General features: G+C 34.4%; 1 protein-coding gene across 3 annotated transcripts in view; it reads left to right on the forward strand.

The window, feature by feature from the left end:
* Positions 1-15,870, forward strand: part of ADGB (androglobin) — a 99,210-nt gene that overhangs the window by 36,973 nt on the left and 46,367 nt on the right. For all 3 annotated transcript variants that reach the window (XR_013181398.1, XM_077175526.1, XM_077175527.1), the window contains 5 exons: positions 1,166-1,340; positions 2,068-2,158; positions 4,894-5,038; positions 12,592-12,637; positions 14,179-14,344. Coding sequence is in view for 2 of the 3 variants with exons in the window: in XM_077175526.1 (XP_077031641.1) it covers positions 1,166-1,340; positions 2,068-2,158; positions 4,894-5,038; positions 12,592-12,637; positions 14,179-14,344 (623 nt within the window). In the remaining variant the exon portion in view is untranslated. The remainder of the gene's footprint in view (positions 1-1,165; positions 1,341-2,067; positions 2,159-4,893; positions 5,039-12,591; positions 12,638-14,178; positions 14,345-15,870) is intronic.

A 15,870-nucleotide genomic window follows, 5' to 3' on the forward strand; every position in this document is an offset into this window, starting at 1 on the left:
AATTCACTGGGATAAGAGTTGCTCCCTAAACTTGGAGAAAATTTTGTCATTGACTGCAGTTGTGCCAGAATTTCCCTCACAAATTTTTGCAGTACCCCTTTTAGCTTTACTTTCTAGTGTGGATTTCCTTGGATTGTTGTGGCTTGAATTTGTCTTAGCTTGTTCAAATAAAATGAAAAAAAAAATCAGTAATTGAGTCATACAAGTCTGTAGTGTACTCAATAGCAGCTAAATTCTCCTTTATGACACCTAACTGGTTATATTCAAAATCTGTTGCAATCTTGGAGGTTTTAACTGGCATTTTTAATTTAAATTGTTCCCCACTCTTCAACTAACTGACAACCACAACATTCTTCTCTACAGAGCTCATAAACACAGAACCAAAGGAACATTTTAAAATTAGTAGAAGCAATCAGAGACTTGCTGATTAGTATGTTAAAGAAATAAGTTATCAGTGATTTATTTAGCATGTAAAAGAAAGTGTGCTTTTAAAATTAAAATGATGTACAAATCTTCTAACAGAACTTTCAGCTGTGATGTTAAGTACTAGACCATTATTATTTTAGTGGGAAGAGCACCACTCGATGTCCACATCTAAAATTCCTCTTAAGTCTGTTCCTAAGGGCTTCGGTATATAGGTCAACTGAAGTGTCTTTATTGTGTTTTATAAATGAGCCATCAAATAAAAAGCCTAGCTTTAGTGTTGTGTTGATTCAAAGCAATACATTACAAAGTTTTTACAAATTATCTAAAAGAACAATTGATTTTAGAATTTTAACAATCTATAAACTCAGTATGGAGTAAGGACTTTTTCTCCCAGAAAGTGTTTTAAATGATTATTATTTAAAATAAAATATCATGCCTATTGTTTTCTTACATATTCATTCTCTTCACTTGTAGGTTATGGTTATATAAATAAGTTAAAGAAGTGATGAATCCATTATAAAAAGTAAAATACATATAAATACTTCTAAGTGTACTTTTGGTGCTGAATGTCAAATTCTAATCAGCATGTTTTTGGATAGTCTTGCCAGATGGACTATATTAATTTCATTTTTTATAAAAGCTATTAAATTCCTTTGTGTGCATACTATTCTTGTTTGTAAGACAGATATGAAGAGAAAGAAGATCTGACCCGGTCAGGTTATCCTTCCATGTTTTGTAGGCTGATTCTTCAGAGAAGATGAGGCAATATGGGCTTTCCCATATACATAGCCATCCTGTCCTGATCACTAGAACAAGGTCCTGTCCTCTGGTAACACCTCCAGAACCACCAACACTTCCTCCTTGGAAGCTTTTCCGTACAAAACAGGAAGTTGTTGTGACATGTGAACCCCCAGGTTTGTCTACTAAAAACTCAAAAATAAATCTGTAATTACATTTTAATTAGTTCAGGACCACACTTATGATCTGTTAGCTTAATTTCAATTGAACTCAATTTTGTATTACTTCCTCTTAGCCATATTTCCTACATGCTTTAAGAAGTGTCTTAATTTATGTTGAAAAAAGCACTCTAGTGGAGCAAATGAAGAGGGGATGTTATCAAAATAACACAGAAGCTCTCTGATGCAGAGCCATAAAAGCTTCTGAACACCTTTTAAAAATTTAAAGTATGTGACTAGTCCTGCTACATCAACTCACAGGTTTAGAGTAATTTTTTCCTAGGGTTGTCTGTACTGCAAAATGGAGTTAGATGCATGATATGAGATAGCTTGAGTGTGAAAGTGTTGCAGGCAGGTTAGCAAAGTATACTGGGATAAGAAATAAAGGAAATTGGCAAAGGCAAAAAGTGCTGCCATAGTTGTTTTGAGCTACCCTGGACAACCTTGCATATAAGTTGGCATAATTTAATACTTTGCAGGCTGAGGAACAGAGTGTAATGCATTTATTTTTTCATTATATGTCACCTAGAACCACCCCTGTGTTTTCTGTTCCATTCAAGTGCATGGGATGATACCTGGAAAATTATTTAGGGGTGACAAGTCCCCATTGGAAATTATTTCTCAACATTAATAGTATTAATCACTTTTATGAATGCAAATATTTAACAAGTTGCTTTTTTCCCAGAGCCTGTGGTAGAGAAACCTGAAAAATTTGTTGAGATTGCTAGCCTATTTTTTAAATACAAATTGGATATTATCAAAATACCAACGGACATGTAAGTATATAATGTAGTTTCAGCATTAGCATTGTGAAAGTGCACTGTGAAAGTGCAATGGCTTATCTTTACTTGTGTCACAGGGAAAAACTGCTCAGACCATTTCTGAAGTACATCAGGACAAAGCACTCTGTTGATGTATTGGTGTCATGTAATTAAGGAGCTATCAGTGAACTGTACATTTGGGATCCATATTGGCAGTACAACAGCTAAGTTTGTATACTGGACACTTACAAAGTGCTAATAAACACCTAAGAACTTCTGAACACCTTCCTGTGGCTAATCCCAAGATGTTCTAATCAGGCACACAGGTGCATACATACACAATTATGTTCACCCTCCAGTCTTTGAGGCTTACAAACAACTCCTGTTTTGGGAGTGCAGTACACACTTCCTGTTGGAGATGCAAATCTCTGGGCTTAGCTTTTCTCCCTACAATCTGCTCATGTCTGCACTGCTGAGAAAGTATCCCAGGGAGTGGACATGCACACTTGTCACATCCAGGACAGACAGTCCCCTAGGTAGATGTACACTTCTCAGGACTTCTGACATTGGAGGACGGGGAGTGCTATCAGGTAAAGACACATTGCCAGATTCTCTACCCAGTGGGTCCAAGGATGTAGAATTTTTGCTAGATTATTTCTGCCAGAAATAAGAATATTCTTTGAAGTATTTCAAATTTTTCTTCAAACTACTGGTCTTTTTTAATTCTAACATATAACAAGGAAATAATTGACTAGCCATTCAGTATTTTCCTGGGCATCCCAAGTTTGATATGGAACACTTAATGTTTATGAATAAAAGAGGCTGTTCTCTGTTCATGATTGTTACAGTAGGCCTGAGAGCGCAGGTGAAAAAGCTCATGGTCAAAACACAGCTTTGTATAAATGCCTTGTGTTAAAGACTGTTTGGAAGTCCTATAAACCCTTGAGAACTAAAGTCTTTATATAGGGTGTCTTAGAAAAGTTTCAGAAATTGTTGTATACATGACTTCTAGTCAATATTCCATGCTCAGCATAATACTTGCTCCCTGATGAGAAAAAATTGCCATAAAATGTATCAGAGCTGTGTGCTTTTCCCTGGGACACACTGCATAATGCACTTCTGTCAGGCTTCAGCTTATGATGTGAACATTCAGACAAGTTCTAGAATTATTCATCCTGTCTCTCTTATTCTGATTGAGCTTCTGTCATGAAGAATTGAACGTGTCTTATACCCAGTGTATTGGATTATGGAGGATATGCCTTTTCTTGAGACTTGAGTCCAACAATAGGTTGTAAATTGTTGGAGATCTGTATATTTTCTTAGGGTGTGTACACCTTTTGTGTAGTACATCTCTAATAAACTAACTAAATTTGTTTAGTTTTGTCTAACTAAAACACTACATATGTGGCAGGTTCTACATTTTGATCATCATAATTCAACAGACATAATAAACCAGTTGATATTTTAAATTTTTATTTGAACAGCAGCATTTTTCCATGGATGACATGACCTTGGAATATTCTGGGAATGTAATTGTTTTGCTGGTACAGTTGCATTTCATTAGTTAAAGGTACTTAAATTACTGCTTGTTTTCAAACAGCAGGAGTAGAAATATATTATAATGCTCTAAGCAATTAACAGGCTATCAAAGTAATGAGAGATTTGATACTGAAGATGTTGAAGTATTTGCACTTTAACAGATTTTATATTGTTTTTTCATATTTGATAGATTGCTTCATGGTCAACTTACCCCATTTGGGGAAGGATAGTTTATTTAATGTGCTAATTTTCCATGACAATTTGCTACTTTAATCTTTGTAATTTAATTAACAGGTAGTAGCCAAAAAATATATAGCAGGTATTAATATTTCATTCAAGCAATATAGCTGTGTAAATAAGATAAGGGACTTAGAAACACAGTTGGGACTGAAAGTTTTTAATCTCTTCTTATATTAAATTATTTTGAAACACTTAAAGGGAAAATAATTTTGACTGTTACTGCAAAAGATCTTGATCTTTCATTATCTCAGTCCTTAGAAAGGGAGCTAGATAACACATGCTTAGATTTTAATTTGTTCTTTATTGCTGTAATAGCACAATTACACGCTTAAGTCTAATTAGCATGTTTGCAAAATTGTTTTGGTCTTGTTCTTCTCGTTCTTCACTTAACAACTAAAGAGTTACTTATATTTCCTTCAGTTTTTACTCCTGCCTCCAGTGAAGTCAGCAACAGAGCCTTCTTTTGCTAGTACCAGAATAGGCCTGCACAGGTTTCCTTGGTTATCCTGTGTTTTAGGGGTCTGGTAGCTATGGAGACCCATTTTGAGGGAAAAGGAAAAAATTATTCTGACACAAAACAAACGTTTTGTGTCATTAAAGTAGTGTTTTTAAACGTCCATTAAAGTCGTGTTTTTTCTTGTCTAAGGGCCATAGTAATTTATTCATTTCTGTTTAAATTTATTCATAGTAATTTATTCACTTCTGACATTATCATCTAGTTTTCAGCTGGCTTGGGTTTTGCTTTTTTGAGGGTTAGTTAAGAGGTCTTTCTATCACAGGTTTGTGTGTAGTTCCAAGCCAGTAATGGCAAGAAATATATGAAGATATGGATTCTGTGCTGCCCTAGGAATCTTTCAAAATAAAGGAGACACAAATATTTTTGACAAAATTCTGTTAAGAATAGTTATGAAGACTGTCATTTGAAAGAAAATGTATGGATTAAAGTGTTTGCGTTCTCTTTTATTATATAGCCACTTTTCACAGTCTGCCCTCAAAAAAGGATTTCATTCTATGTCCCATCTCACTTCTGTTACTGAAACTGATGAAAATGAAAGTGACAGTAATGGGGATATGAATCAAAATGGGAGACACTCAAATGTGGAAGATTATTCTCAGGTAATAATATTTCTATTTTTTAAACTTGACCTAGTTTTATATTACAAAGGAGAGGGAAAGATAAAATAAAACTATTTAGTACTGAAATACATGTTTTCAAAGACGTTGCAGAAAGCTTTTTCCTTTGCTGTTTAACTAACTTCCCTTCCCTTTCCACTTTATAGTTATATTGATGTGTATTGATTGGGAAATCTTTCTTAGTGCCTTTTCTTCAACTTTCTTTTTTATGATTTTTCCTCACATTATGAAAGTTCTATTGCTAACACTGTCTTGGTTTCACTCTTCAAAATCCTTCTGATAGTAGTATTTTAAGAAGATAATCTGCAGTGTTTTAAATAAATATTACTTTATATTATGAATAGTTTATTTTGACTGCAGAGCAAGATGTACCTAGGCATGTGACTAGAAAAATGTAAACTTTATTAACACGTCTAAAAATGGCATCCTATTTAAGACTGAATGGAAGGACTTCTAGGTAAGCAAGAAGCTTAGGCTTCCTGTGTAACTCTGTGAGGGAATGACATTCCTCCAAACAGGTTCATTGGATGCAGCACTGACTACAAGCTGAATCAAACCACCCAGTAACGCTACCTAGTAACGCTAGTTACTAGGTAGATGTCTCCACTTTAATTTTCCAAGATAGATAAGATTAATCTTACATAAGTTTAATGAAACATTACCAGGATCACTTTGGAAAGTTGTAATAACTGATTTTTGTAATATTTTTTTGTTGTTTCTGTTTTTAAATGGAATGTGTATATGCTACCATAGTCTGCTTTTAGATAAATCTTTAAGAAAATGCTCCTTCTAATATTTAAATTTTACATGCTTAACACAGAAAGAATGATACTTTCAAAGACTTTCTGAACAATACATTTCATGAAAAAATATTTCATATAGGGAAATAGTGGGCAACATGGAGAAATAAAGAAACTCAATATGGCAGTGCCAACATCTCTTCATTTTCATTCTGACTGCAGCAAACACTACTCAGAAGACCATTTGATAGCATTTCTCTTTTGGCTTTAAATTTTTAAATTCATGGAAGGTAATTTTCTATGTAATTTTTGGAGTGTCTATTTATATTTCCTCTGTAGAGTACCCTCATACCATTTTTATATTTCAGATCTATATGTATGCTGTGTGTTTCGATAATGTACATGTGTGGTTATCATTAGTGGATTTAATGATTTTAAAATAAGGAAATTCTGCAGTGAAGAAGAATGCTTTACAATAGAATATATCTATGACCTGTGATTCTGTGGTATATTTAGCTCTTCAGTATTTTGTGTGCATTTTATAAAGAATAGCCTAATTAGTATTTCAATAGTACTTTACCTTTAAAAGTATTTTTAATAATGGCATCATATAAAAATCCTTACAAAAAGCAGCAGGGTAAAAAGGAGCTGTAAGTATGTCTTGGTTTGGAATAAATTTGGAAGAAAACCTCTGAAATGAGGTACCTCTAGAAACAAATTCAAGCGGCCCCTCCTCCCCACCAGTCTGGGAAAGATTTCCTTGGAGAAAAGTGGAAAAACCTGTTTATTTTAACAACCAAAGTATTCACAAATATGAAAAAAATTAATAATATTGAACAATGGAACCACTTGCTGTTCTGAAGAGATGGCAAATTAAGAAAGTCCTTTTTGCTGTCTGTAGCTCATCTTGCTTAGTCTCTTTTCAGTCTCTCCTGCTCTGGAACATGCTGTGTCCCAGGCCTCAGTGGGACATAGTGTGAGCTTCCAATATCTTTTCTAAATTTGCAGTCCAAAACCAGTTTGAACAGTTCCAAAAAAAATCAAAACAAAACCATGCTACAGTGCAAAAAACCTCTCTGCTTCAGCTAGCAAAAAAACTAACTAAAAGCAAAATAAAGTTCTTTCTCACTGTCCATGCTGCAAGCAACACACACCAAAAGAAAGAATGTGAACCAACAAGTGCAATTTTTGCAAATTCTGTGCTTCTCCTCCCCCTTCTTCACTCTCAGAACCAATCTTAAAAGTGCGAAATCTAATATCCAACATAAACAGGACAGATGATTAGAAATAAAAGCCTCATAAAATCACATTAAAGCAAAGTAGCATCTTATAGCATATAATAATTATTGTTTTCATTACTTCAGTCTCTAGGTGTAGAAATATAGATTTGGCTAGTTGCAAATTAATAGAAGTTTATGTGCTGGAAGTATCGAAGGAGTGTGAAACATCCCTTAGATTTTCTCCCCTAGTCCAAGAGTGATTTAGAAGGATGATCTATTACAGTAGGACATGCAGTTAAGGAGACACAAGCACAAGTATGAAAATACATGATAAAACTGGAATGGTTGGAAGAAGACATGAATTTGATGTAGGCAGGGCAATCTGATTCAGACATGGAATGTAAGAAGTTATCAACAGCTAATTGACTTGCACATGAACTTTACTTTTGCCCCAATTTAAACCTCAGTTGAAAAATTCTATGCCTGTTAATAGCTAGAGTATGCAAGGAGAACTTCATTTTTACAGATTAGAAAAGAAAATGGTTTTTAACTTGGAGGGCAATCTCCTTTTTTCACATATTAAATCTTTTCATCAACAAAATTATGTGGATACCTCTCGCAAATACATAAAGGATGAGCTTGCTTTCTGTAGTTTTTAAACTTGAGATAATAATATATACTTTTTAAAAACAAATCAATTAGTAATTAAAAAAGCAAACACTGAAAGAGAAACTTTGATATCCCGAATTCACTTTATTATTACTAATTTTTAGAATTGTGTATTGCAACATACTGAATGTGAATAGCTTTGTCTCCATTTTAAACTGTGTGATTACTAGTCAGGAGACATCAGCTTTAAAACCTTTGATACAGATTTGGTAAATCTTTGGGATACAGCAGTTCTATGCTTTAAGCTGACTGAAATTCAGTCACCTGCTGTGCCAGATGCTCAACAAGTTTAAATTGGCATATTTCAATTCGCTCTAATGTAAACTGCTTGAAGTAACTTTACTGAATATCTGATTCACTGTTCCTAAGGTCTGTTGTCACAGAAACAGAGACGAATGATACATGAAAGACAAAATTCTAGGAGCTAGATGTACCTTCTTTGAAAAATATGAAGTTGAAAGACATGCCATTATCCCTCATGTCCTCAAAGTATTCATGCTGAAATATAGAAATGCTTCATTATTGAATTTTTAAAAAAATTTTTTTTGCTCTGACTTTCCCATTCACTGATTTTACGGTCCTGGTAGCATTTGGATTTGCACTAGGGAAAAATATTTTAAAATAGCTAATTTTCGCAGTTAAATTGATCTTGAATCACTGTTCTTAAGAAAATGCATTTTGTCAATTTTTTTTTAAAAACTCCATAACATAGAGCCAAATTCTTATATGGAGAGGCTCTCTTTTATTCTTGTTCAATAGGAAGGTAAGTAATTTATAAGTGTAGCACACATTGAAATCCATGTGAAAGTATTTTGTGGCCAGGAAAAAAACAAAACTGTCATCATATATAAATTGCACAGTCTTGCAGATTTCTGCAACAGTAATTTTGTCAAACACTTCAGAGAAAAAGATTATCCTGGAGTAGATAGATGTTTCCTTGTAGATCTGCCATTCAAAAGCCTACTTGAATATTCTTCATTGGGATGAATTTTTTGATAGAAGTTATCTCCAATTCCATTGAGAATAAAGCTCTATGTGTTCTGTTTGAGGAAATGCAAAGCAAGAAAACCAGAATATGTTTACCATCAGTATGTGCAATGGCTCCTAGATATTTTAATATACTGACCTGATTGCTATGTTCATATGTCTTAAGCAGAACACTCATATTTCTCTTTGTGGCCACTTCAGTGTCAAGCTCCCTGGCAATGCTAATTTTTAGCACAAAAGTGTTAGAGTCTCCAATCTCTCCCAGTGACACCACACAAAAAACTTGTTCTTCAATGCTCATGTTTCCTTCGTGTTTTTTGATTGTCTGTCCATTATCTTCTTGTGTGTAACTGATACCATTTTATTTAATCTGCATGCTCTGTTGTGTGCTCTTTTCATGTTCCCCATAAATGTTACTGACTGTTGTGTCATAACAAGCTTTTACTTTTTTTCTCTCCAATCCTTCTTGTGTTGTATTTCATAAGTGCTATGAATTGGTATTGAGTCACCAGGAGAGCTAGGTAAGAAATAAAACAAATCTATTTTCCTTACAAATGTTATCATTTTGTAAATTACTTCACCCTGCATGAAATGGAAATTCCCTGCTTATTATTTTCAGGGAAAAATTACACATGACATATAAGGCACATGAATGAGAAGAGAGACTTGAGAAGAGGAATTTAGACATTTGTAGTACACAGACACTTTAATGGGCCCACAATTATCCACTTGCACATGCATATTGGGCAGCTTCAACATTACAGACTGAGTAAAAGAGGTGCCAAATTTGTAATCCGGTATTTTTAAACTATTTCTATATCTCAGTTTGTGTACAGCTTTGCAGATGTTTGTTCTTTTGTAACATTTCCTTTTTTCAAAACCCACCTCTGTTACCTACCCTCACATTACAGGTAAAATGAGAACTGATATTCCATTTAGTGAACACAGTGACTGAGGAATAAACAAAAGACTCCCCAAATGACTATAGATGCAAAACCCTTTGATGATATAACTCTCAGGTGAACGTCAAACCTTGACATTTATTACAGGTTTAGATCTTAAGAAATATTTTTGGTCATCTTTGTCATTTTGAAGGAATTGAAATGGATTTTTTATCTTAAAGAAGTGTACCTGAAACTTTATTCCTTCACCTGCACTTATAGTCAGAAAGCTTATTTTTTTAAGAAGGCTGCTTTTTTCACAGAGTGACTGGTGTGTTAAGTTTTGCCATGCATAATTTGTACAATAGAAATGGCAACTGTTTTTATAAGAATATCAGATAAATTTTAAAACTTACTTTTTGTTAGATTTGAATAAAATAAAAATCTGGCTAGTGTTAGGAGGCTGAAAAATATGAATTGAAACCTTGAATATTACAAGATAGCTATAAATTTATGAATTACCATTATTTTTTACAAATATGCATTAATGATTATGAAATTTAAGAGATGATCAATTGTATTTTTAAGTCATCTACAGATTTTTCATTCAGATTTGCCATTCATTGAAGGAAGAATAATTATTTCTCCTAGAATCTGTGTGCATCATTCCGTGTTCACAGCTGGATCTAAGTATTTTCTGATTTATTTCTTTATAAAATACTGTGGCAGCAGAGCTGACTTTTCAGACAACGCGCGTTCATTAAGGAGGAAAAATGACTTTATTTTCTATTTCTGTGCCAATGTCTTAGGCACAGTACATGAAGCAATAGTATAAAAGAGTGAGAACTTTCTTGACATTCGTGTTGTCTCCAAGTCAGTGAAGATTAGGTAGATGAACACATCCTACACCATTGAAAAAGCAGGCAGCTTTTGACTGTATTATGCTTGTGCTCCAAAAACTGAGTAAATGAGCCTATGGGAGTCTCTACACAGCTGTGGTTAGACTGGCTTCACAGTTCAGACTGCATGAAGCTACTAAAAATCCAGATTTTCCAGGGCACCTTCTCCTTCTTTACTGGAAATTCTGTTGATGCCATTTTTGAGGATTTTCTGTATCTTTCCAGGCTTTCCTGCTGCCAGCTGTTAGTACTGACAAAGTAGCTCTATATTAAGCTACCTCATGTCCATAATAGAAGTGTGGGTCATGTGTACTGTCCATGAGCAGTATATTGGGCAGAAAGTGCAAGACTTGTTGGACAGATGTTGCAGTCCCCAAGGCTTATATTGTAAATCTCGTACCTTTTATACTTTGGACATGCCCAGAATTTCTGAAAGGAAACTCAATAAATTGTACAGCTGACATGTATCTGTTTGGTAAGTCCTGTGACTCCCACAAGAAATTTGGCAACATTGGAATTTTGAAAGTTGTAGGCTCACATGGAGAAATATGACAGCTCTGTGTATGTGTACTTCTGAAGACACATTTTAAAGGGAAGAGATAGTCCATGTGATTTTTAGACCAGTATGCTGAGACATGACTCTCAATGGGACATGAGAAGGGATCACAGCTTGACTTGTTCTGAACAGTTGTGTGTACTGAGTTCTGCAAACAGGAGCTGAAGTACATGGATATTTGCAAAATGTGTCCTTTTCAGCTCATAGAAAACCAAAAAATTAATCTTTAAAAATAACTGTAAAACACAATATATTTCCACACAGTATAAATTCTTAACCCAAGTGTTAACAATTTCAGCAGTGTCTTAATTTTTCTCTTAATTGCTCTTAATTTTAGATCTGTCCCCAGCTTTGACTCATGAACATCCAAAAAACACAAAAGTCCATAACAGACTGAGAATAGAATTTCAGATTTGTGCAGTGCAAAAATGGGACTTCCAAATTTCCATAATAAACAATATTACAGTTAAATTATGTGCATTAAATTATTTGTCACTTCCGGCTTTGGGATAGAGACTCTTAAATCCGTAGTTGATTTGCTCAGCTCTTTCCTTTGTTAATTCAGAGAATGTGAAACACCTAAAATTTTGTTAATTCAGAGAATGTGAAACACCTCTCAGAGGTGAGATTCCTGAGCCTGTTCCCATGTCCTGAGCCCATAGAGATTTTGTAAAATGCTGCAGGAAGCCTTTTACTGGATCTAAAAATTAAAGTAGGAAGCCATGAGGTTTTCCTCTAAGGAAGCATTCATGGGTCCCTTCACATAGTGTAGGCAGGGTAGTCTGTAATAGGAGGGTTGAGGTAGACCTGTATTTCCAGCACAATCACCTTGTGCAAGGTTTAGGTACTGTTGTGACCTGCCATCCAGTCTAACTCAGACTCTAAATTATGTCTGTCTGCCCCTCAAAATGTATTTCTTGATTGTACTGAAAAAGCATAAAAGCTCCAAGTCAGCACAGCTCCCACAGCTCTTCTTTGAAATGCAGAACAGAAAATCACTATGTATGTCCAGCTGCTGGCCTGGTCAGTGCCACCAGCTTCAGCATCAGCACCTTTAACACATGTGAAGATATATGAGGGTGTATATGAGGAGTTTGGGTGGGGAGAAGGGTGACAAATCTGGGTAAAGGGAGACCTGGGATGAAAGGAAGCATGGAAATTTGTTTGTAATAGCTTTTTTAGGCTTTAATATTTGCCTTTGAAAAAAAATGGAATTGGTTGTAGAACAGGAATATTAGTTCTTAGAATAAAACGTACTTTATTGTCATAAAACAGTAATATCAAAGAACATTGTTTTAATAGTGAAGTGGTATATGAAACAGCTTTTATCTCACATTGCAAATGACATGTACTTCTCTAGAAAAACATCAGTTTGTTGCTGATATGTATGTAGGTATTATGATGAAATTTGCTACTTTTATTTTTCTTTTAAAAACCCAGCCCAAACCCATGATGATAACTTACCAGTTTGTTTCTCTGTCGCTGGAAGGACTCCCCCAAAATCAGGTATTTTCTCTCACAAAATAATGCAAGATTATAATCACCATCATTACTTTTCCTTGTTTTGTTTTTTCACTGTATAGGAGACCAGTCCCTTGTTGCAACAAAATGCAGAGGTACTCAGTAAAGGTAAGTGTGTGTAAAGTTTATAGTCAGATTTTTACCATTCCCATGTTGTTTGGTGTCAGTGCTAATCCTCATGGACATATATCAGCAGTCTTACTTATTTATGGGTGTTGGTTTTACAGTAAAAGATTTCAAAGAACTGCTAATAGTATATAGAATTACTTAAAATCTTTAGGTTTGTGTTCAAAAAAATTCAAACACTTCTCAAAAATTACTCTCCAGAAACATACAGTAGATTTTGTACAGAGAGCTCTTTTTAAAGAACTGTGAATTATAGTATTTTCTTCTTTTTTTGCTGAAAAATTGCAAAAAAAGAACCAAAAACCAGCTTTCATTTTAATGTGTGTTCCTTTGAAATATGTTTTACATCACTATTTGAAGAGTATTCAAAATTTTTTCAAAACTAATACCACATTTTTTAAATTACTTTGAAAGCTTGAAGGATTTGGTCAGAAAAATAAGAGGCTCTTAAAAATAAGAGCACTGTGGTCATTTTACTAGAAGCCTAACACCCATGCTAACTTAAATTGAAGAGGAAGTCTCGATTTTTCAGCTTTCAGGTAGTTTTTCCATAGTTGAAAGAAAGGAAAAAGGCCTTTGGTGCATTTCTTTCAGTTCTTGAAAAATAGGTGCAAACTAATTTAGAGCCACACATTAGCTATGTGTGTATTGGTGATAATGAAATATTGCAAAGCACATTTAAATATAAATTATGTATGTTTCTAATAGCTTTCTCATTTGTTATACCTCATGTTTGAATATTACCTCATCTTTTTTCCTCAGCAAGCATTCTAAATTAATAGCTGTTCAGTTCTTCTGTTCTCAGTTGTTGAGCTATCTCAAAACTTCTTTTTGGGCCAGTTCAAAGATTTGCAGTAACTACTGATATGAATCTCAGAGAATAAATGTAGAGAAAGTTACATTACAACACAAAAAGTTATTGAGTGATTGCAACACCTGGCTACGTGTTGATATTTTGGTATGAATCTGACATTAATTCTGATTTTCTGATGTGATTTAGTACAAATCTGTTTCTGTTTAGAAGTAGTTTGATTTGTGTGAGTAGCATCATAGAGGTACTAAGTATCAGAGGCAAGGCTAGGCCTTTGTGTCCTCCAAATTTCTCTGTATTTTTTTCTGTGCGTTGTAAAATGCTGCCTCATTAGCCTTTCACTGAATAGAAGCTTTGGACAAGGGGATGTATTTTTCTTTATATAGATGAATTTAGGTTTGCTGAAATCATATGTATGTATACCTAACAAGCTGATTTTGAAGATTCTACGGTGCAGTTCAATATGTGGTAGTTTATTGAGGCAAACTACTTAAGCAGCTGCAGATTCAAACCCTTAATTTCTGTATAGAGTTGCTTCAGTCTCCATATGAGTTATTTAGGTTAGTGGGATAGCTTTTAGTTTTAAACTGTATGCATAATAACTGATGTATGCATAATTTTCTTCTAATTTTAGGGTAACTTTTAAGAATGATACTACTTTAAATTGCATATTGTCACTGTATTGGCTCTGTGTGTCTTTTTATCTTTGCAGAAGAACATGACAATATCAGTTTAGATACAAAACAAATGTCAGAAAGAGCTGATATGGATATGAAGAGCCAGACAGGGACTAAATCAAAGGATGAAACAGCATCAGAAAATATTTCCGTTTCCAGGGAAACCTGGATTACCTTTGAAGACTTCTGTATTTGTTTTCAGTAAGGAATAGAGGGTTTGGGTTTTATTCCATACAATATATTGTATAACAATGGTAAAATTCAAAACATGGCTATATAAAAATTGCATCATCATAACAGGTCTTCTTTGTATAGCTATCCTGCCTTTCAGGGTGGCTTCAAGGCTACTCTTCAGACCATATGTACTGTCCCTGTTGACAGTTGAGGGTCTGTGGCTGCAGCCCTGCTCTGTGCCTTGTGTCCTTCAGAATACAGTGGAGAACACAACACCAGCTCCATAAAGCAGCTGTCAGACTGCAGCTGGGGTGGGAGATTGTAGGTCATGGAGTGTTGTGGCAATTAGGTGCTTTTACCACCCATGAGGCACTGGACAGGCACAGTCTGCATCAAGACAACGCAATTCTAAAGAAAAAAAAAGTTGTTGAAATCTGTTGCCATCAGCATAGCTTTGCTTGATCAATTAGATGTTTTGTCTCACTCCATTTTCACTATAGTTCCAAGGCATTTATGCCTCTGAAAACATAAAAATGCTAGTGTACTTGTAGCATCATATCTTCAGCTTCTGTCTTTCAGATTTAAGGGGTCTGGTACAATACATATCCTTTAGATCCTTTAGAGAATATAGGATTGCTGAGGGAAGTAATTTTATCAGAGAAAATTCACCCAGTTCTTTTCTTGTTTGAATGTGTAATTGAGATTTCTTTATGAAGCTTCTATTTTCATAAGTGTTTAAATTCTACTGACTCTATAAAGAAGAATGTATAACTTTTATACCAGCCAGCAGCACAGGAAATTTAGGAATAAAAAGCCATAGATCAATTTAGACCTTGTTAAGATTTCCATGCTACTTTTAGGTAGTCCTAGGTCCAGGAAGATAGGACATTCAGAAAAAAAAAAAAATATCACAAGCAGTTTAATTTCCTTTAAAAGTCTTGGTCACATACAGAGAATGTGAAATAAGAACTTTCTACCTTATTAGCCAAATGTTAAAGTACTGTTGACCTTTTGCAGACCAATATTAATACTAATTAAGGCAAAAAGCATTTGTCAGTTTCTTATCTCTAAATGAGTGAGAGTTTATTTTCACAGTCAACTGATAAAATAGCTGTTAACAGAGCATCTTCATTGACCTTTGAAGAATTTATCCCTCAGAAAAAATTAGGCACCTAAGATTTTGATTTTACATGTCTGTTCAGTTGAAAGCTTTTCCTTCTCTGTCATGCCTACCACTCTAATACTCTGAAAATAAGAAGAATGTTCATAGTCCATATCACTTTGAGAATTGAGGAATATTTCAGTCATTGTAGGAATTGATATGCCAGCAGTAGATCAGGATTTCTGTGAAGTTTCTGAGTAACAACAGCATTGATTCAGATCTGATTCCATCCTCAATTAAAGCTGAAGCCACTTATGCCTCCCTTGGTGAAATCAAAATCAGAAAAAATTGTAGTCAGGAACTATATAGCTTTCTGAAGGTCTGCAAACAGCACAGTACTGAAAAAAAACATTATTAAAATATATAAAACAGTCCATCTTTCAGTTATATT

This window comes from Agelaius phoeniceus, chromosome 3 (genome assembly GCF_051311805.1).
Source record: "Agelaius phoeniceus isolate bAgePho1 chromosome 3, bAgePho1.hap1, whole genome shotgun sequence".
Taxonomy (NCBI): domain Eukaryota; kingdom Metazoa; phylum Chordata; class Aves; order Passeriformes; family Icteridae; genus Agelaius; species Agelaius phoeniceus.